The 23,800-nt window shown below is 40.1% G+C and overlaps 1 protein-coding gene across 2 annotated transcripts in view; it reads left to right on the forward strand.

Moving 5' to 3' along the window:
- NME7 (NME/NM23 family member 7) overlaps positions 1–23,800 on the forward strand; it is a 245,214-nt gene that overhangs the window by 178,270 nt on the left and 43,144 nt on the right. For both annotated transcript variants that reach the window (XM_070385323.1, XM_005902373.2), the window contains exon 11: positions 7,131–7,238. In XM_070385323.1, the coding sequence (XP_070241424.1) occupies positions 7,131–7,238 (108 nt within the window). The remainder of the gene's footprint in view (positions 1–7,130; positions 7,239–23,800) is intronic.

The raw sequence follows: 23,800 nt of genomic DNA on the forward strand, positions 1-23,800 counted from the left end.
GCTTCATTATGGGAGTGGAACTGCATGGTAGGAGGGTTTTCACCATACAATACAAGGAGCGTGAGGAACATGGATCTATTGGGAATGATTAGGGAATGTCTCTCAGGAAATGAGGAGGGAAATGATCAATGGAGGAGTTTTCTAGGCTTTTACTTTAAACATTTCAATATTTTTTACTCTTATAGGGCATATTTGATATTTTACAATGGTCAAATCTAACATAAATGTATTACCTTTAAAAAAAAAAACTGATCCAAAACGAAAGTCTAAATTTGAACAACAGATATGAACCGCATGGACTGTAACCTACCAGGCTCCTCCATCCATGGGATTCTCCAGGCAAGAATACTGGAGTGGGTTGCCATTCCCTTCCCTTGGGGATTGTCCCAACCGAGGGATCAAACAGAGTCTCCCACACTGCAGGCAGAGTCTTTAACTGCTCTGCTGCTAAGTCACTTCAGTCGTGTCCGACTCTGTGCGACCCCATAGACGGCAGCCCACCAGGCTCCCCCGTCCCTGGGATTCTCCAGGCAAGAACACTGGAGTGGGTTGCCATTTCCTTCTCCAATGCATGAAAGTGAAGTCGCTCAGTCGTGTCCGACTCCTAGTGACCCCATGGACTGCAGCCTACCAGGCTCCTCCGTCCATGGGATTTTCCAGGCAAGACTACTGGAGTGGGGTGCCATCGCCTTCTCTGTTAACTGCTCTAAAATACTTCTACTTACTCTAATTATCACAACAACATTGTAGTTAAGTCCTGTTTTTAATCGATATTTTACAAAGGAGAACATTACAATAGGCAGAAAGGTTAAGCCACATGGCATGGCCACACCACTCGTAAGTGACAGAAGCAAATTTCAAATCCAGAGTGCCTTTCTCCACAGTCCTTATCCTTCATTCTGCTGGTTACTGGCTTTTTGAATAGCAGTGCTGGCATTTTATGTCAGTCAGAAATATTTAGCAAACACTTGCTGTGTGTTCATCCCTAGTGGCTCAGTTGTTGAAGAATCTGCCTGCAATGCAGGAGACCCCAGTTTGATCCCTGGGTCAGGAAGATCCTCTGGAGAAGGAAATGGCAACCAACTCCAGTAGGCTTGCCTGGAGAATTCTATGGACAGAGGAGCCAGGCAAGTTACAGTCCGTGTGATCACAGAGTCCGACACAACTGTGCGACTAATGTTCAAATTCCACCTTTCATAAATAAGGCCTAGAATACTAAGCAAGTCTTATGTTGTGTCAAAGGGGAGTCTAATGGAAACTTACTGAAATAGGCACACAGAAAAACTATGATCACAAGTCAGGGATATACAGTAGGAACATAGATTCCTGTACGAGCAGTGGGAATGGAAAGATTACTCTGGGAGGAATTCAAGTTAGTTTTATAGAGGAAATTATGTTGTTGGGATTTTAGGTTTCAGGGAAGGTGTGTGTGAGGCCTAAAGGATAGATTTAGGCAGAATGTGGAGGAATATGAATGACACACTAACAAGCTGAGACATTAGGTCATAGCAAGTGAGTAGCATACTAATGTCTGTGTTTTACACATAAAATGATAGTAGCTAGTGTGAATTAAAGGTAACTTACTACGTTTGGAGAAATGGAAATGTCAGTAAGATGAGTTTTTCATCAGTGTGGCAGATAACAAATATATACCCATCTTTCCCTCCCTTTCCAATCCTCAGAAACTATGGGAGATGTATTTTACCTTGTTTTATTTGAAAGAGGAAATCTCCAGCCAAGCTGGAAAACAAGAGAGTGCTTAACTTTAGCAGGCCATCAACTTCGAAAGACAAAAGCGGGTAGGATTGGACTGTTAAGGAGAAGCCTACTCTAAAGCACGCAGGAGAGGCCTACTCAGAAGGGGCAGGGCATCTGACTGTATATCAGATGATGTGGACACGATGCCCAGGAGGGGCCTTGAGCCATTCATTAGTAGGGTGATGGGTGAGGAGGCTGCATGAAGAGCAGCAGAGTCCACCAGCCATTTCCCCTTTGCTTGCTTATGCTGAGTGGAAGACAGCTGATGCTTTTAGCCACGGCCCAAGGCCATGAATATGGGGCTTTAGCTAGAGGTAGAAGGCATTGGAGGAGGAAATGGCAACCCACTCTAGTGTTCTTGCCTGGAGAATCCCAGGGACAGCAGGGCCTGGTGGGCTGCCATCTATGGGGTCGCACAGAGTCGGACACGACTGAAGTGACTTAGCAGCTTAGCAGCAGCAGCTAGAGGTAATGTGGTGGGTAGGTAGCTAGTGACACCCGAGAAAAATGAGAAACCCTGCCTCCTTAAGAAAAGCAATGAGCATACCTTATAATATGTTGGTATGTCCCTGCCCTTTGTGACAGGTAAATAGAGAATTCCAAAGATAAAGAGTCAGGAGTTCCACCCATTTGCAGTTAATTCGTATCATAAAGAAGACACCGAATACAACAAACGTAATCAACACCTAAGGCAAGCAAACTACTGGAGCTAACAAGAGTCTTTAATATAGTCGGCATCCCCAGAAAAAGAATATTGGATCCATAAAAATCATTACAGATACAGAAAACTTAAAATATAATTTTTAAAATGTTAGAAATACTTAGAAAATGAGTAGAATTCTGCAGTGGACCCAGTTTAAAAGCAGATTATTGAGCTGACAGGTCAAATGGAGGAATTCTCCCAGAATATAACACAAATAGACAATTAGATGGAGAATATAAAAAGATAGAGGCAAGATAGAACCAGCAGTTTCAATATCTGTTACATGGAAATGGCTGGTTAAAAAAAAGGAAGAAATAAAATGGAGGAGAGAAAACAATAAAAGAAATAATAAACTGAAAATATGTATCTTCAAATTAGATTGGACTATTGAGTATGGAGGAGAATGACCAGTAAATGGCCAATGCCTAGATAAAGAGATAATTCAAAACCTTCCAGAAAAGAGAAAAAAATTACGTAAAAGGAATGGTAATCAGATTTCAATACTCCACATGTGTTTTGTCATACATGCTGTATATACACATGCATTATATATACATGTGCATGTGTGCCTGTCTGTGTGGGTGTATGTTTGTATGTATGTAATTAGTAGATGCCATGGAGGGCTGCTCAGATCCCCATCTGCCCTTCAGGACTGAAATGCACAGTCCCCAGCTGCTGGGAGTATTAGCAGCTGACAGTAACACAGTAAGTCCCTCTCCAGAGACTGCTGTCTGCTGAAGAAAAGCCATCTGTCCAAAGACATGCCCCCTTCCTTGGAGTGGCCTCTGTCCAGTGACTTGTCAGTTTGGAGAAATAAAAGTCTGACCCGTTTGTGTCAGTTGAGGACAACTCTGAAGCTCCAGAGCTCCTTGTAGGATTACCTGGGGCAACTGCTGTTACTGCATTGAACTTCAACTTCTCCCTCTGCCCAGTCTTGTTTTCCTCACTTCCCCACAAGTATAGATCCTAAGGCTACTCCCCAATAAACTTCCTGCATGCAAATGTCCACCTCAGAGTTGGTATCTCAGAGAATGCAACCTATGACAATATTCTTTTCCACTACTCATGTGTGTGTACATGTGTCTCTCTGTGACCCTGTGGACTGTAGCCTACCAGGCTCCTCTGTCCATAGGATTCTCCAGGCAAGGATACTGGAGTGCGTTGCCATTTCCTACTCCAGGGGATCCTCCCAACCCAGAGATTGAAGCCTTGTCTCCTGCTTTGGCAGGTGGGCTCTTTACCACTGCACCACCTGGGGAGCCCCCACTATCCATGAGACCGTCACCAAAATGGACTCTGCATTAGGACACAAAGAAAATCTGACAAATCTTTTCAAAAGAAGACCAAAGAAACTGCACTCTCTGACCACAGTACAACATCCCTCCAACACACCAGTCTCTTCAGAGTTCAAGTGCTGTGCATGTAGCAGACACCTACGTGAAAGTGATATTTCAGAGTGAGTCACTTCAAAGTTTTTCCCCTAATCTGAAACAGTAAGGAAAAGAAAAGAAGTATTCACCTTTCATTCACCTTTCATAATTTTCCAAAGTACATTGTATTTCACAGAATGGCAGCTTACCACCACATAAGTAGAGTAGGTGTTTAATATCAGGTACTTCATTCCCAGACAATTATGAGGAATGGAATGAAAATAATTGAATATGAAATAAAATATAAAGTCATCCTTATCTCCTAGTTGATCAAATGTTTTTCTTAAACTTGATACATTTGTAACTGACATTTGATAGAAACCTTGAAACTATGACTTAAGTAATTAAATGCATGCCTTTAAAATGTGCTGAAGTGATGAAATCACAGCTGTGAACGCTGCTCAGCATCCCAGCACCATACCCTACACCTGTCATAATTCTTGGTGATTTGCATATTCATACAGGTAATCTATTCCTTAGGGCTTCCCTGGTGACACAGACAGTAAAGAATCCACCTGTAATGCGGGAGACCTGGGTTTGATCCTTGGGTTGGGAAGATCCCCTGGAGAAGGGCATGACAGCCCACTCCAGTATTCTTGCCTAGAGAATCCCCATGGACTGAGGAGCCTGGTGGGCTACAGTCCATGGGGTTGCAAAGAGTCAAGACACGACTGAGCGACTCAGCACAGCACAGCACAGCACAGTCCATTCCATACCTTGGCCTCTCCAGCTGTTGTCCTCCTTTCTTTCAACCTTCTTTCTTTTCACCTGACCTCAGCATGGTTATACCTTAAAAATTGGTCATTATAAATCTTTATAACCCCATCTCTGCCCACCCCCAGTAATTCCAATTTCAAATATCCAGTCTCTTAACTTTCCAGCTCATTTCTTCTAACACACAGATTTCCATAAATCATCCCATTCCACTAGGAGCTCTGATGCACTGATCTACCTTTTCATTGTGTCTCACCCTTTTCCTTGTCCTCCCCCACTTTACTTTCTTCCTCAATTAAAAAAAAATTTGTCCATCATTATCATCATTTTCTTACATACACCCTGAGCCTCCCTCACCCCTCTCTCGTGTTGTTTTGATAAAACCCCAGCCCTCATTAAGTTCAACTTTCTGCCTCACCTTTGCCTGTGTCCATGACTGGAGAACACACAGCTGTTCTGAATAATCTGTCTTTTGTGATCACTGACCTCAAGAGGGCCCTTAGTGCCTGAGTCACATCCATTTTTCTAGTTCATTCACTTTTCTCCCCTCTTAAAATGTTATCTCATGCTTTCTTTTCTCTCCTCAGATCCCCAAAACTTTCTCCCCAGAGTTCCTCTCAGTTGGTGACAATCTTGCTGACTTTTTTCACTTGAAAATAGTCAAAATGAGTCAAAAAAAAGTATCTAGAAGGAACTTTAGAAATGTTCTATATTCTGTTTAAGATGAGAGTTGCTGAGTATATACATTTGACAGAATTCATGGGGCAGTACACTGAAAACCAATGCATGTTATCATGTGTAAGTTATACCTCAGTAAAACTTAAAGTAGAGAAAGAACTTCCGTAAGTTCCAGCTACCACATAAACCCACAGCTATAACTGGGCCTGTGTACTGTCTTGATGTTTAGGATGAATGCTTCATGCTCTTAGATAAGGCCAACTTCTCTACTTAGTCGCTTGCTTCCATCTCTCCAACAACTCTTTCTTCTCCCTTCTGCTTCATCAGTTTTCCCCTTTGTTGGGTTGTTCCTATCACCATAAAACCATACTATTATTTCTCCAACTTTAAAAGTCACATCCTGTCTCTCTCTGTCAAAAAAAAAAAAAAACCGTCTCTTTATCCCACCACTCTCTCCAGTACTGCTCCATTTCTTTCCCCTTTGCAGTAAAACTCCTTAACTCTTGTATGCAATGATGACTGAGGGCAAATTGTTTCAGCTATTTAAGAAAGTAGTTTGACAGGACTTAGGGAAACTGAGTATGTATATTTCCTAAGATTACAGAAAAACTGCACATATGCACCATGTACCAAAAGGCTTGTAGCAGAATTGTTTGTGTGTGCATACATGTATGTGTATGTGTGAGCTAGAGAGAGAGGTGGGAGGATACAGAGAGAGGTGGGAGAGAGAGAGATTAACTGAATGTCAGTCATCAGGAAAATAGATAAACTATGTTCTGTCCTACACTGGGGGCTTCCCTGGTGGCTCAGAGGTAAAGAAACAACCTGCAAATTCAGGAGACGTGGGTTTTGTTGCTGGATTGGGAAGATTCCCTGGAGAAGGGAATGGCAACCCACTCCAGTATTCTTGCCTGGAAAATCCCATGGACAGAGGAGCCTGGCAGGCTACAGTCCATGGGGTTGTAAAACAGTCGGGTACAATTTAGCAGCTTAACAGTCATACATTGGAATATATATGGTAACAAAAATGAGTTACAGCTACACATATTTACATGGACAAATATGAAAAACAATGCTTTGAAAAAATAACAGGGTAATAATGGTAACCTCTGGATGGAGACAGCACAGGGGGCCTTGGAAGTTATTTTAATATTATTTTAATTCTGCTCAATGGCACACAGGCATTTGTTTCATTATTATTCCTAAATATTCATGTGGCGTCAATGCCTTTTTTGCATGTACAATATATTTCAAAATTAAAATAGGATTTTAGAAAATCTTTAACTTAGAAAAACAAAGACTATTAAGTATATCACTGATATTCCCATGTCTTCAGTTTTTTTAACCTCATTTCTTTTACCCACAATTGTATGAGTTATTTGTAACTTTTTTCCCCTAAGTGTGAGGTAGCACTAAACTGATACAACTGTTACATTTTAAAAAAAACCTTTTGAAATCAATGCTGTCAGACTACTTCATTTTAAATTAAGTCATTAGGATCTCTATTGTCTTTATAAAATACAAGTCTCTCACAATAATGAACTGGGTTCATATATTATGTGATTCCTGTAATCTGTTGATAAGAAGAGATGTAATTGTTGTTGCCTTCAACATAGATTACAGTGGATGTTACATTGGGCCAGGTGAAAGTTTTGTGAGTCAACTGAGAATGTTCATTGCTCAGTTTTCATGCATTCGTGTTGTTTCTAGGAAAAATCATTACCAGTAACATATACATGTATCTCATTAATGAATAATTCAGGTGTTTCATATAGCTGGTGGTTTTTTTCCTTTTAATTAACACTACATGACTGACTTTAATCTATATGTGAATGTGTTTTTAACAGGAAATTGCCCGACATTTACGCCCTGGAACCCTCCGAGCAATCTTTGGTAAAACTAAGATCCAGAATGCTGTTCACTGTACGGATCTGCCAGAGGATGGTCTATTAGAGGTAAGATGAAGAAGGGTAAATATCCTATTTATATTTCAAGCTCATAAATAATCTCAGTGGTTCTAGTGTAAAAGGAACCTTTTAGTACTCTTGGATTACAATGCTCTTTGGCCATCTGATAACTTCAGACTGCAGCATTAAGACCAAGTTGTAGGATGCTGTTTGAAATAGGTTCTGTAATAAATATGATAAATGTTTTAGAGGAAGTATTTTAATCTTAACAGTAACTCTAACAGACTGACATTATCATGTCAGAGAACTTAATTAACATCCTCAAATCAAACAAATAATAGAGGACAAAGCTGTATTTTAACTTCTCATTTGTTTAATTAACATAAGAAACAATGAAAAAAATTACAAGAAGATGAATGAAATTGTTCTGGTTTGGGGTTAAGAAAATCATTTTACAGCTAAAGGAAAGAGACCTTAAAGAAGAGATTGGTATTTTTAACTTTTGAGTTTAAAAGGGTTTTTTTTGTGTCAAGGGGCTAAATGGAATTAAAAGACAAATGATGAATTTAAGTGATTATAACATGAAGGCTATCCTTAATACGTATTTATTTCAGTAAGTGTTATGTTTTATATCAAATCTATCAGTCTTTTTATCTTTGAAGTCATATGTAGAAAGGCCTTCCCAAACATTTTGTTTTTGCTTTCTTACACTGAGATATGCATCTCACCTGGAATTTATTTGCTGAATGATGTGAGGTATGGATCAAGTCAGCTGTCACAACATTGCTTTTTAAATCCTTCTGTTCTTTCATTGTTATTTTTCATTTATTGAATACTTTATGCACCTGTGCCTGTTTCTTAACCTTGCATTTTATTCCATTGGTCTGTGCCAGAAGAATACTATTTTTTATTGTTATAGTTTATTTATACTTTTAAAACATTTTCTTGTTTATTCTCTGAAACTTATTCCTCTGAATGAACTTTACATGAGTTTACCAGTTTCTTATCCCACCGTCACAAGATACCAATGGGACCTTGACTGACTTATATGTTTATAAATTAATATGTTTATGTTTATAAATTAATATGTTTATAAATTAATCTGGGTGTGACAAAAGTATAATAATAGTTCATCAAATGCATATATGATATGCCTCTTTTATATATGGGTCTTAGACATAGTGTATTACATTTATTTCTATTAGTTTTCATTTTAGTTGCTATAAAGAATGACTTTGCTAACTCCATTAAGACTGTTATAATTTGGGATGTTAATCTGCTAAAATCTTATCCAAACTGCACTGTGGAATGAAATGTAGACATACATACTTCTGAAATGTAAAAATGTAACAATTTTATTTTTAATTACCCAAAGTATTAACTATTTATTCTATACTTCACCTATTTTATAAATATTCCTTTTGCCTTCTGATAATTTAGGAACTATAAATTAGGCTTGAATTCAGACTGTTGTTCAGTGAAACTGAAATATTATTAACCATGAATTTTATGCCCATTAAAAAATATCCAAGGTATGCTTGTGATTTTGCTCATACAATTTGAAATAGGTTATTACGGCCTACAGTTTACAAAGCCATTTACTGATTAAAATCTCAAACCAAACTACACAGGAGATCTAATTGCAGATTAATGGCTGTGTGGTTCAGAGAATTAATCAAAAACCAGAGACTGGAGCTCCAATAGCCTCCTTTCACCTTGCTGATAATTCATACTTGATGTGCCCTGGAATAAGTCACTTTTTCTTTCCATTTGTCACTTGTCTTATCAACAAAATGGAATAAAGAATGCTGATACCATCAGGGGATATTCTGTTAGTTAGCAATTAACTATTTGCAGATTGTAACTTAGCTTTAAGTGGTAAAATATTATTTAAGGGGGGAAAAAAAAGCCCATGAGGCCCAAAGAATTATCTGCTTATAGGTTTTTAAAGTGAAATTCAAAGTGACACAAAGACAAGCTCCCTGGACAGGACCTTTCCTTTGCACTTAGATCTACTATTCATGAAAGGAATATCCTTTTGATGTAGAATGACCATAAAATGTGTTGCCCAATCCAGAATTCAGCAGATAGGGTGTGAGAACAAAAGGTATAAATAAGAACTGTCATTGGCACACTGGAATCACGGGTGCCCTAGTTATATGGAAAGAAGGAACAACCTACTTCTCCTTTTTCTCATGTGATGTTTACTGAGCTAAATTTATTTGTGTCACGTGTGAGGAGCTCAGAAAATATGGTATCAATTTATATTTTGTCACCATCCATTATCTTATTTAGTTATTCTTACAGCAAAGAATTATCGAGTGCGTTTTAACTTCCTGACGTTGAAATAGGATTTCAAAATCAAACAAGACATTTTTTTCTGTCCTCATTGAGTTTACAGTAAGTCTTAGAGGTCAAGGATCTTAGCGAGAGTGTAAAAATCTGATGTCATTGAATGCTGCTATTGTGACACAGCCAGTTTTGTGGTTATAGGGAAAAATGACAGCCTCATTTTAGTATGAGACATTGTAAGATGTTATTTTGCTGGTGCCATGCACAGAGACTATTGGTAGTAATTATAAAGATATTAAACTTATGCTTTAAAGAAAACATTAATGGAAAATGTTTAGCTTAACTTGTAATAAAGAAATAGTAGTTTTCTACTAGTGGCAAAGAAGTTTTAAAGTATCAGTGCCCACTTCTGGTAAGGCTACAGTAATATTGATACCCTCATATTGCTGATGACAGCTATGTGGTAGTGGGTATTGAAAGCCATGGGATTTTTTCATATACTTTGTCCCAGAATTCTACTTAGAACCACACCAAAGAGGAGAGATAGCAGCACAACTCCTAAATGGGAAGTTCATTTAAGAAGTATTTGTGGTACATGGAACTCTGCTCACTGTTATGTGGCAGCCCAGATGGGAGAGGAGCTTGGGGGAGAATGGATACATGTTTATGTATGGCAGAGTCTCTTTGCCATTCACCTGAAACTATCACAGTATTGTTAATTGGCTATACCCCAATACAAAATTAAAAGTTTAAAGAAATTTTTTTAGAAAGTGATATGAGGGAACTCTCTGGTTGCCCAGTGTTTAGGACTAGGTTTTTTCACTACTAGGGCCTGGGTTCAATCCCTGGTCAGGGAACTAAGGTCCTGCAAGTAGTGTGGCAAATAATAATAATAAAATAAAAAGAAGTATTTTTGGTAATTAAATTGAAAATAGAGTACATATCTAAAGATACATCGATGTTCTTCCTCTGATTAAGCTTCCTTGATACCTGTAATCTGCAGTAAAGGTCCATCTGTGTGTTTTCATAGCACTTTCCTTTCCTCTAATACATTAGTGTGGTCAAGAGTCAACATAGATCTGTGCTCTAGGCCCTAGAGTCTTGGGAAAATTATTCAATTCATTGTGCCTAGGATTCCTAGGTACCATGAAAGGAAGATAATAGCAGTATCGGACCTATCAGATAGCATAGTATCTAACACATGTTACTTATTGAACAAATGATAGCAATTATATTATTTCAGCACTTATTTTGCTTATAGATTATTCCCAGTGAGACTTGGTACTTGTAGGGAAGAGATTCTGTCTTGTCTGGCCTAGCGAAGCTCTTTGCTAAGTCAGTTTTTAAAGAAAAGATGAAAGACTTTGGTTAAATAAATTATAGTTAATGTACTAATCTCTAACCTTTTTTCTTTAATGTTGATAATGAAGACTCTACAGTAGTGGTTTCTAGCCTTGGTTGTATGTTAGGATCACCTGGGCAGTTTTTAGAGTACTGATGTCAAGACCCAACTTTCAAGATTCTAATTTTTTTAAAAAGTAATTTCAAGCTTAGTATACAAAGTTTTTAAAAAATAAATGTCTGGGATCAAGTTGCCAATATAATTCCCCATTTTTCTGAATATTTTAGTGTATATTTTTTAACATAAAGGAATATTTTCCTACATAACCATATCAGTTCAGATCAGTCGTTCAGTCATGTCCAACTCTTTGCTGCCACATGGACTGCAGGACACCAGGCTTCCCTGTCCATCACCAACTCCTGGAGTCCACCCAAACCCACATCCATCTACTCAGTGATGCCATCCAACCATCTCATCCTCTGTTGTCCCCTTCTCCTCCTGCCCTCAATCTTTCCCAGGATCAGGGTCTTTTCAAATGAGTCAGCTCTTCACATCAGGTGGCCAAAGTATTGGAGTTTCAGCTTCAGCATCAGTCCTTCCAATGATAGTCAGGACTGATTTCCTTTAGGATTGACTGGTTTGATCTCCTTGCAGTCCAAGGGACTGTCTTGTTGGAGTCCCTTCTCCAACACCACAGTTCAAAAGCATCAGTTCTTCAGTGCTCAGCTTTCTTTAGAGTCCAACTCTCACATCCATACAGGACTACTGGAAAAACGATAGCTTTGATTAGATGGACCTTTGTTGGCAAAGTAATGTCTCTATTTTTTAATATGCTGTCTAGTTTGGTCATAGCTTTTCTTCCAAGGATCAAGCATCTTTTAATTTCATGGCCGTAGTCACCATCTGCAGTGATTTTGGAGCCCCCCAAAATAAAGTCTCTCACTGTTTCCGTTGTTTCCCCATCTATTTGCCATGAAGTGATGGGACTGAATGCCATGATCTTAGTTTTCTGAATGTTGAGTTTTAAGCCAGCTTTTTCACTCTCTTCTTTCACTTTCATCAAGAGGCTCTTTAGTTCTTCTTTGCTTTCTGCCATAAGGGTGGCCTTATCTGCATATCTGAGGTTATTGATATTTTTCCCAGCAGTCTTGATTCCAACTTCTGCTTCATCTGCCCAGCATTTCGCATGATATACTCTGCATATAAGTTAAATAAGCAGGGTAACAATATACAGCCTTGACGAACTCCTTTCCCTATTTGGAACCAGTCTGTTGTTCCATGTCCAGTTCTAACTGTTGGTTCTTGACCTGCATACAGATTTCTCAGGAGGCAGGTAAGGTGGTCTGGTATTCCCATCTCTTAAAGAATTTTCTACAGTTTGTTGTGATCCACACAGTCAAAGGCTTTGGTGTAATGAATAAAGTAGATGTTTTTCTGAAACTCTCTTGCTTTTTCGATGATCCAGCATATGTTGGCAATTTGATCTCTGGTTCTTGTGCCTTTTCTAAATCCAGCTTGAACATCTGTAAGTTCACGGTTCACATACTGTTGAAGCCTGGCTTGGATAATTTTGAGCATTACTTTGCTAGCGTGTGAGATGAGTGCAATTGTGCAATAATTTGAACATTCTTTGGCAATGCCTTTCTTTGGGCTTTCCTTGTGGCTCAGCTGGTAAAGAATCTGCCTGCAATGTGGGAGACGTGGGTTCAATCCCTGGGTTGGGAAGATCCCCTGGAGAAGGGAAAGGCTACCCACTCCAGTATTCCGGCCTAGAGAATTCTATGGACTGTAGAGTCCATGGGGTCACAAAGAGTCGGACATGACTGAGTGACTTTCATTTTCACTTTCTTTGGGATTGGAATGAAAACTGACCTTTTCCAGTCCTGTGGCCACTGCCGAGTTTTCCAGATTTGCTGGCATATTAAGTGCAGCCCTTTCACAGCATCATCTTTTAGGGTTTGAAATAACTCAACTGGAATTCCATTACCTCCACTAGCTTTGTTCATAGTGATGCTTCCTAAGACCCACTTGACTTCACATTCCAGGATGTCTGGCTCTATGTGAGTGATCACACTATCGTGGTTATCTGGGTCATGCAGATCTTTTTTGTATAATTCTTCTGTGTATTCTTGCCACCTCTTCTTAATATCTTCTGCTTCTTATAGGTCCATACCATTTCTCTCCTTAATTGAGCCCATCTTTGCATGAAATATTCCCCTGGTATCTCTAATTTTCTTGAAAAGATTTCTAGTCTTTCCCATTCTGTTGTTTTCCTCTATTTCTTTGCATTGATCACTGAGGAAGGCTTTCTTATGTTTCCTTGCTATTCTTTGGAACTTTGCATTCAAATGGGTATATGTTTCCTCTCCTCCTTTTCTCCAAAATGATGTATCATAACCATATCACAAGCATCTACATTAGGAAATTAATGTTGATACATTACTTCTATGGAATCTTCAAACTCTGAGTTTTCCACTCAATAATAAATGGATCCAATAAATAATAAATGGAAAGTGTTCAGGTCAGAATCTTGCATTGAATTTAGTTTTCTCTTTAGTTTCTTACATTCTAGAAGAGTTCTCAGATTTTCTTTGACTTATGACCTTGACACCTTTGACGATAATAAGGACAGATTGCTATTTAATTGATCCATTCATTCCTTTGCTCCTCAGAAACTCTAGATGGCTTCTACCTACAGTCCATACCAGATACTGACATTTTTATTTGATGATATGGCATATATTCTGTATGCAGTGTCATCTGTTGACTCTCTGTCCATGAAAATGCATGATGCCTTTTTGCTCTGTGACTCTTTTTGCTTTGTGTCTCCCCTGCCTTCAGTGTTACTCCTCCTCATACCCATGTCATTGATGATACAAATACTTCTGAGCATCAGTTTGATTTTCTCCTTGCTTTCTTTATCTCTCTCAAAGCTTTATTGAAAAAGTATATTCCTCTGCCTTTCCTTTACTACTGTAGTCTGTTCCCAGGTCCATCTTTCTCTGATTATCTTCAACATTTTATTGTAAAGTGTATTATAATTGAAATTCTCAAATTTGACTAATAGGGGTATGGTAGAAAATTCAAATATGTTTGAATCTTGAATTCTGTACACCAAAATGATGTATAGAAATGATATTTACATTTTTAACAAAACTGAAACACAGCACTGGGGACACAGCAGTGAATAGGGTAAGTGTAGCTCTTGCCCTCAGGGAGCTTACCTTCTAGGAGACAATAATCATAGTAATTGTTTTATAGAATTGTTTTATAGAATGATTAAAATATGGATCTTTTCTCTGTTTTTTTTTCCCAAATGTTCTATCTCTTGGTTATATCACTTCTGTAGCTATAAAATGAAAATTTAAGAAATACATTAAATATTTCGTTGTATGTATGAATAGTCAGTCAACACAAGTCTGAATTTGGTTGTCATTTGGTAGTTATTTCCTCATTGCTCCTTCTAGTACATTCTAGAAGAAAAAGAATCAAGCATTAACCAGAAATAGACATAGGTGGAGGGTGAATAAGATGATTGGACAGGCCTGGAGTTTTTGGCTGTGGTTAGTGTAGGCCTCTGCACACACTAACACTCATAATTTAGCTTTAGTTTCTATCTTGAAGGAAGAGTTACGATTTTTACTAGTATATCGTCCAAGAGGAAACAACTTGTACAAAGACAAGAGCGAATAGCTTTCTCTAAGAGATCTAAAAATAGTTTAGTAAGGCAGGGGCTTTGACCTTGACGTGGAAAATGACAAGAGATAAGGGTTGAAAAATCAACAAGGGGCTTGTAACGTCCTATTAAGACATCTGAACTTTATCCAGAGGGCAACAGAAATCCAAATATATGTTTTACGCAGGGGATTAGCACAATCATTTCTGTGTCATAGGGGCCACTCTGGCTGCAGCATAGAGAGCAAATCAAAGCGGAGTTGGGGAAATCAATCAGGAGGGAGACAGACCCCCAAGGGAGAAGGCTATTAAGATAATTCAGGGACAGATTCTGCTAGCCTGAATGGCCACGACAGTGGAAATAGCCACAAGCAAGAGCTTCAAAAGATTTTTTTTGGGGGGGTGGGGGTTGGGTGCGGAGTGTAGAAGTGACAACCACAGAGACTGTGGCAGATATGACAGATAACCTGAGGGAATGAAACAAGATTAGCTCCAAGCGAAGATGCTGGTACAGAAACTACCATCTTTGTGATACCAGCATTTCTGAGACCGAAGTTTTTTTTGTAAGTTTGATGGCAGAGCCTAACCTGGTCTTATATATGACATCCTACCTGGGTTTGATCCCTGGGTTGGGAAGATCCCCTGGAGAAGGGAACAGCTACCCACTCCAGTATTCTGGCCTGGAGAATTCTATTGACTGTATAGTTCATGGGGTTGCAAAGAGTCGGACACAACTGAGCAACTTTTGTCTTCACTACTTTTTACGGCTTCCCTGATAGCTCAGTTGGTAAAGAATCCACCTGCAATGCAGGAGACCCTGGGTGGATTCCTGGGTCAGGAAGATCTCTGGAGAAGGGATCTCACTTCACTACCCACTCCAGTATTCTTGGGCTTCCCTTGTGTCAGCTGGTAAAGAATCTGCCTGCAGTGTTGGAGACCTGGGTTCGATCCCTGGTTTGGGAAGATCCCCTGGAGAAGGGAAAGGCTACCCACTCCAGTATTCTGGCCTGGAGAATTCCATGGCCTGTATAGTCCATGGGGTCACAAAGAGTCAGACATAACTGAGCAACTTTCCCTTTTCCCTTTCCCTCAATATCCATGTGGGTTGTTTCCAGGACCCCTGTGGACGCCAAAATCTGTGGATGATCAAGCCCCTTATATAAAATGTAGTCCACACTTCATACCCCATGTGTGTGGAACCCGCAGGTATAATTTTCATATAACCTACTTAATGTGACTGTTCACACTGCTGCAGAAATGTTACTATGTTAAATTGTCAGGGAGCTTTCTTGACTTGATGTTGTGGGAACTACAATCATCACTTCTGTGTTCTAGGCTTGAAAAAGAGGAAAAGCAAGGGGCAAAAGGTGGAAAATGCCAGCTTAGCCATCACCCTCCTCCCCACCAGCTTTAATATGCTTTTCCAGAAGCCCCACCCAACAACTTCTGCTTAAGATTTGTTTGCTGGAATTTAGTCCCACAGCCACCCCCTTCTTCAAGGGAAGCTGATCAATGTAGTTCTATTAGTTGAGAGCATCACTACCTCCAGAAAAATCAAGTTTTGGCCAGAATGCATAAAGGGAGGGGGTGAAGAGCAGTGTCTGCCATAGGAGGCCAACAGGGTAATAGGGGTATTCAGCCAGGGAACAGGTCTCCAGTAGACTTGGCCCCTGCCCTCCCCTAGTACAGTAGTTCTCAAGCTTCATCTCTGACCAGCAGCATCTCCCTCACTTGAGAACTTAGTGGGACTTAAATTCTCCAGCCCCAGTGTAGACCTGCTGACTCAGAAATTCTGGAGATCAAGCCCAGGAACCTATACTTTAACAGGCCCTCCTGATGATTCTCCTAAAGGCTGAGACCCACTGCCCTAGTGCAATGGTTCCCAGCTCATGGTGCATCAAAATCACCTGTGGAATTTTTAAAACCACATGCACTAGGAGCTCCATCTTAGAAGGTTCTGGGTAAGTGGGTCTTGGATCCATTTCCTATAAATGCATTTTTCTTATGTTGTAGGTGATTTTGATGTAGTTAATAATTAAATGAACATTTGGAAACCACTGCCCTTCAAACTCTTTGGAAAAAGTTGGTCATGATCCTCCTTTTGAGAGAAACCTAGATCCTGTGGGTAGGTCATCAAAGGGGTTAATTTGCTTTGAAAACTCAGTGAGACTCAGAAATAGGAACAACCTCTGAAATTTGAGGTGATCTATAGCCTTATCTCTGAGCAACTTCACTTTCTTTCACTTAATCTCTGCCCTGGTGGCTCAGACGGTAAAGCGTCTGCCCGCAGTGCGGGAGATCCGGGTTCGATCCCTGGGTTGGGAAGATCCCCTGGAGAAGGAAATGGCAACCCACTCCCGTACTCTTGCCTGGAAAATTCCATGGACTGAGGAGCCTGGTAGGCTATAGTCCATGGGGTCGCAAAGAGTCGGACACGACTGAGCAACTTCACTTTCTTTTCTTTCTATAGCCTTATCTATTTCCCAGGTGACTCAGTGGCAAGGAATCTGCCTGCCAAAGCAGGACATGCAGGTTTGATCCCTGGGTCAGGAAGATCCCCTGGAGAAGGTGATATCAACCCACTCCAGTATTCTTGCCTGGGAAATCCCATGGACAGAGGAGCCTGGTGGGTTACAGTCCAGGGGGTCACAGAGTCGGACACGACTCAGTGACTAAACAATAACAACATAGCCTCTGTCAATGGATGCAGCTGCGGCCAAGGGTTGTTGTACTTCCACGGAAATCCCAGTCTCTGGGGGAATCTTTGGGTTCTCAGGAAGTGAGGCAGCCATGACCTGATTGAGGACCTGGATTTGGGGGGAAGGCTCAATGTCGAGGCTGCCATAATGCCCTCCCAGGGAGTAACTAGAAGCCTGCATGTGTGTGTATGTGTAAGCACTGATTCATGCTAAGGCTAACAAGAACAGAGGCCTCAGATCGCTCACAGCTGAAAACAGTTCTCCTCAGACCCTTCACATCTGCACTCACAAATTAGCCTGGGCATGAGGCTCAAGGTGTGCCAGGAACCAAGTCACATCTTGTCCTTCTACCCTGTAGTTGTGTAGGTGCCTGGAGGGCCCTGATCTCTCATAGGCTTTTGTCTCTAGATCCTGCCTAGCATAGCATACTGCACACTTTTAGCCAACATCTATTGAGTCAACACAGCCAGGATGTGGGGGAATGTATCATGAATGGGGTCAGTGCACCTCCATCCCTCTTTCTGTCTTCACATGGTTGAAAAGGCACAGCCTGATGAGGGTGAGCCCCACTGTCAAGGCCACATCCCACTATTCCCTCCACTTACCAATTGTCAGAAAAGTCTACTGCTGCCAGCATCCTTTATTGCTGACTGTGTATATAGGTCAAACCTGAAATATGTGTGTGTGGAGAGCTGATAGTTTGCATTGAGTTTTCTTCCTTCTCAAACATAATACTTAAAAAGTTTATACATTAATCTTAAAAAATTCTGAAACCATAAGAAGCATTAGGCTATCAAATTGTAATTGTTTATGGTCTAGTTATTATTTCATCAGAATTGGTTATTTTCTCTGATAAAAGAATCTATAAGGAACAAGTTCAGGTTCCCTCTGTATCCTGCCGCATGTAGAGCTCATGTTCCTTGCTGGGTGACTTTGATTACTTTCACCCCAGTTTCACACTCTCTCAGGGATCAGCGATCTCTAGTATTTCCCTCATTTAGCTTAGGTGGGACTTTAATTTTCTATTCAAGACAGTAGTGGAATGCTGGCATAATTTATCGTAAACAGTCACAATACCTGTTTACATCATGTAAATCTCTATAGACATTAATACTATAATAACTATGCAGTTGTTCTAATGACTGAAATGACATTACATAAAGGGAGTTCACAGGTCCCTAGGTCCTTCAGTCACTCAATTACAGCTTCAGCTCCAACTTTCTTAGATCAACTGTTTTCTCACCCTGAGAAGTAACAAGCCTGATCACTTACGGTCTATATTTAGTATCATTTATCCTACCTTGGGGCTTCTCTGGTGGCTCAGATGGTAAAGAATCTGTGTGCAATGCAGTGCACGAAGACTCAGTTCAATCCCTGGGTCGTGAAGATCCCCTGGGAAATGGAATGGCTACCCACTACAGTATTCTTGCCTGGGAAATTCTGTGGACAGAGGAGCCTGGCGGGCCATACTCTATGGGATTGCAAGAGTTGGACACAACTGAGCAACTAATCGCCCCGCCAACATCCCATTTTGAATAGGCACTTATAAAAACATCCACTGTAGACTCTAGGAAATAAATCTCAATTCTTTTTGTAAAGATTGATTAGCCAATAACCATGGCAAATCCATACAAAATAGCTGAAGAATTATTGGACTAAAAAAATGACCTTAGAGGGGCATTTAAAAACCTCCAGATATTTTGTCTCAGCACTTTCTCATCTTCCCTACCTAGTTGGAAAGTTCAGTCAACTCTGATAAAGTCTGCAACCTTTATCAGCAGCAGAATCCACTGGAGGCCTTTTTAAACACAGAGATGACTGGTCTCCTCTCCAGAGCTTCTGATTCAGTAGGTTTGCACTTCTAAAGAGTTTCCAGTTAACCCTGATGCCATCATGCCATCTCATGCCCACACTTTGAGAACCACTGCCCTAGGCCAAATGACTGCATGCTCTTACCCTAAGTCAAGTTGTTGTCTTGGTTAATTCTTCTCAGACATGGGATTTTATAGACTTAGGGACATTTGCAAAAGTACACCAAGCAATGAATAGCAACAAAGCCTGAATTGAGGATAGGTCTAACAATCAACTTTAAATATTCACCAAATGAAGATTTTTTAAAAAAATTGTTTTTCATCATCACCATCATTTTGTTTTGAAAGGATATTTAATTGCCAACAACTTTAAGTCACAGAATAATGGCCTGTCGCTTCAGTTGGATACATTTAGCTTTACTCAAAGGGCTTCCCAGGTGGTGCCAGTGGTAAAGAACAAACCTGCCAATGCAGGAGATGTAAGAGATGTGTGTTCGATCCCTGGGCCGAGAAGATTCCCTGGAGGAGTGCACAGCAACCCGCTCCAGTGTTCTTGCCTGGAGAATCCAGTAGACAGAGGAGCCTCCCAGGCTATAGTCCATGGGGTCACAAAGAGTCGAACATGGCTGAAGTGACTTATCACAGCACAGCACAGCTTTTCTCAGAGCTCCCTTTATTGTTATGACATACCAAGGGCACAGTGGTGGAAGCAATCTGCTACAGGTACAGGCAAAATGTGGTTGCATTTTCTGTAGATACAAAAACAAAGAACAAAAAGCCTTTCTAATTGGATGGAAAGGTTTAGTCTTTTTTTATTTTTAAATTTTTATTGGAGTATAGTTGATTTACAATGTTGTGTGAGATTCAAGTGTACAGCAAAGTGTATCAGTTATACATATATCCATTCTTTTTTAGATTCTTTTCCCTTATAGGCCATTACAGAGTATTGAGTACAGTTTTCTGTGCTATACAGTAGGTTCTATTAGTTATGTAATTTATACAGTAGTATATATATGTCAATCCCAATCTCCCAATTTATCCCTCCCCACCCTTACCTCTTGGTGACCGTAAATTTGTTTTCTATATCTGTATATCTATTTCTGTTTTGTGGATAAGTTCATCTGTTCCCTTTTTTTTGTTTGTCTTAAAGATTTCACATAAAAGTGATATCATACAATGTTTGACTTTCTCTGTCTCACTTCTCTCCACTCACAATACTTAGGCTCAAGTGTGATGATATAGATGTGGACGTAAAAATAACTATCATTTCCATATTTCGGGGGTGGCAGCTTGCTGATATGACACAAAGTGGCTACTTAGTCTCTAGAAAGCTGGAAGCAGTCAAAGGTTTTTAAATAGGGCAATGACCTGGCAAAGTAGGTCAAACTTTAACCAGGCAGCAGAGTTTACATGAATAGATAATATATAAAATCACTGCAGATGGTGACTGCAGCCATGAAATTAAAAGACGCTTACTCCTTGGAAGAAAAGTTATGGCTAACCTAGATAGCATATTGAAAAGCAGAGACATTATTTTGCCAACAAACGTCCATCTAGTCAAGGCTGTGGTTTTTCCTGTGGTCATGTATGGATGTGAGAGTTGGACTGTGAAGAAGGCTGAGCGCCGAAGAATTGATGCTTTTGAACTGTGGTGTTGGAGAAGACTCTTGAGAGTCCCTTGGACTGCAAGGAGATCCAATCAGTCCATTCTGAAGGAGATCAGCCCTGGGATTTCTTTGGAAGGAAGGATGCTAAAGCTGAAACTCCAATACTTTGGGCACCTCATGCGAGAGCTGACTCATTGGAAAAGACTCTGATGCTGGGAGGGATTGGGGGCAGGAGGAGAAGGGGACAACAGAGGATGAGATGGCTGGATGGCATCACTGACTCGATGCACGTGAGTCTGAGTGAACTGGGGAGTTGGTGATGGACAGGGAGGCCTGGCGTGCTGGGATTCATGGGGTCGCAAAGAGTCAGACATGACTGAGCAACTGAACTGAACTGAACTGAATAGGAGTAATGGAAACACATACTTTAAGCATCTAGTAAGAAGTCTTAAGGACTTAGCAGTCTAAAATATTTGTTTGTTTAACTGAAGTATAGTTGATTTACAATGTTGTGTTAGTTTCAGATGTATAGCACAGTAATTGTTAAACACACACACACACATCAGTTCAGTTCAATTGCTCAGTTGTGTCCAACTCTTTGTGACCCCATGGACTGCAGCAGGCTAGGCTTCCCTGTCCATCACCAACTTCTGGAGATTGCTCAAACTCATGTCCATTGAGTCAGTGATGCCATCCAGCCATCTCATCCTCTGTCGTTCCCTTCTCTTCCTGCCTTCAATCTTTCCCAGTATCAGGGTCTTTTCTAATGATCTATTCTTTAAATTCCACTGCTCTGCCACTTACTAGCTGTTTAATCAAGTTGCTTAAAATCTTGTGCGTCAGTCTCCTCACCTTTAAGATGAACATAATGACACATCTCCAAGGGTAGTTATAAGAAATAAATTAGTTAATATACATAAATCAATAAGATAGGAAATATTCAATAAAGATAACAATAGTTGTTATTATATGTATCATTATTATAATAATCTTTACCATTACATTTGACTATTGGAAAATAAATATATCAGAGTCAATGGGAAAGCTATAAATTTTATGTTGTGCCCATTAAGTGTCAGGCCTGTTAGGCTCTTTCACAAATAATATCCCCAGTTAAATTAAAGCTCTAAGTATAGTTTCACTATCAGAAACCACTTAGTTCTATTTTCACCAAATACAAAGCATATACATACCTGGTTTTAAATATGTTTTTAAATATTAATAAGAGAAGCCTTTATTTTTTAGTGTAGCCCTTTATGACTGAGTTCAGTTCAGTTCAGTTCAGTTCAGTCACTCAGTCGTGTCCAACTCTTTGTGACCCCATGAATCGCAGCATGCCAGGCCTCCCTGTCTATCACCAACTCCCGCAGTTCACTCAGACTCACATCCATCGAGTCAGTGATGCCATCCAGCTATCTCATCCTCTGTCGTCCCCTTCTCCTCCTGCCCGCAATCCCTCCCAGCATCAGAGTCTTTTCCAATGAGTCAACTCTTAGCATGAGGTGCCCAAAGTATTGGAGTTTCAGCTTTAGCATCCTTCCTTCCAAAGAACACCCAGGACTGATCTCATTTAGAATGGACTGGTTGGATCTCCTTGCAGTCCAAGGGACTCTCAAGAGTCTTCTCCAACACCACAGTTCAAAAGCATCGATTCTTTGGTGCTCAGCTTTCTTCACAGTACAACTCTCACATCCATACATGACCACAGGAAAAACCATAGCCTTGACTAGACGGAACTTTGTTGGCAAAGTAATGTCTCTGCTTTTGAATATGCTATCTAGGTTGGTCATAACTTTCCTTCCAAGGAGTAAGCGCCTTTTAATTTCATGGCTGCAGTCACCATCTGCAGTGATTTTGGAGCCCAAAAAAATAAAGTCTGAGTATCAGATTATATTCCTTTGCAGGCAATCCAAGTCAGTGCCTAAGTGCTAGCTAACCTCAGTGCCATAGCAACTAAACCTGGTCCTCTTGGTTTTTTGTTTTCCAGCTTCTTGTCTAATTGTATAAACTCTGTTTTCTATCACTAGCAATAAGATGAAACTCATGGATGATTCTTTTTTCAGCTGAGGTTTGAGAGGCCAAAGCTAGATGAGCTAATAGTGAGGGAGTAAAAATACACATTTTATCTAGACAAACAAAACTTTAGCCTGCCAATTCTTTATTAAAAACAAGTAAAACAAAAAGTCCCTTCCGTTCCCACTGAGTGGTGCTTGTCTCTAGTTTGTAGCGCTTCACCACGATGATCTTCACTTATGTTGGCAAAGTGGGTATGGTCAATTCTTACCAGAATGGAGAAGTGAAGAGGTTGGCAAGGGCACTTGTAATGCAGAGAGAGACCAGCAACCATTTGCCCACTAAGTGCAACCCAACCTGTTCACCAAATGACATTTTTCTTTTTAGGTGATAAGTATCCAAGTGGAATGAATTGTTCTCTTGCTCTTAAGTTTGTTTTTCTTAGCCATTTTCTTATAAAGTACAAAAAATACTTGTGGGCTTAAAATAAATAGTTTATGATCAAATGAAGGTGATTAAGAATTATGAAGGGACCCAAAGTCACAAACTAGAAGTTAAAAGATGGACTCATCCCAGAATTATATACTCTAGATTTGATGAGGTTATATTATCATCACGTATAATCCTCTAGTGATAGAAATGTGGAATTAAAATGTGGAACTAAACTAATATTTAGCCTCTCTGAGTTAAATATTACTAAAAACTAATAAACAGATATGCTCACTGGTGCTCTTATTTCAGTAACGCTAAAGTAAAAAACAAAACAACAACAAAAAACCTTCCAGAATAGCATCAGAACTGCATTGGGATGGTGTCTGCTATGTGTATAGTCATCCTGTAAAGAAAAAAGGTACCAAACCCAGCACTCATGGGGGTTCATGGCTCTGATCCTGATCTCAAGGGAGGCAGACAAAGCACCCTTTTTAAACTGGGGATGCTTATGTCTCTTCACTGCTATTGCTACTGCTAAGTCACTTTAGTCATGTCTGACTCTGTGCGACCCCATGGACGGCAGCCCACCAGGCTCCGCCGTCCCTGGGATTCTCCAGGCAAGAACACTGGAGTGGGGTGCCATTTCCTTCTCCAGTGCATGAAAGTGAAAAGTGAAAGTGAAGTCGCTCAGTCGTGTCCGACTCTCTTCACTAGCACACCTGATATTGCATTCACATTA

Source organism: Bos mutus, chromosome 16 (genome assembly GCF_027580195.1).
Source record: "Bos mutus isolate GX-2022 chromosome 16, NWIPB_WYAK_1.1, whole genome shotgun sequence".
NCBI lineage: Eukaryota > Metazoa > Chordata > Mammalia > Artiodactyla > Bovidae > Bos > Bos mutus.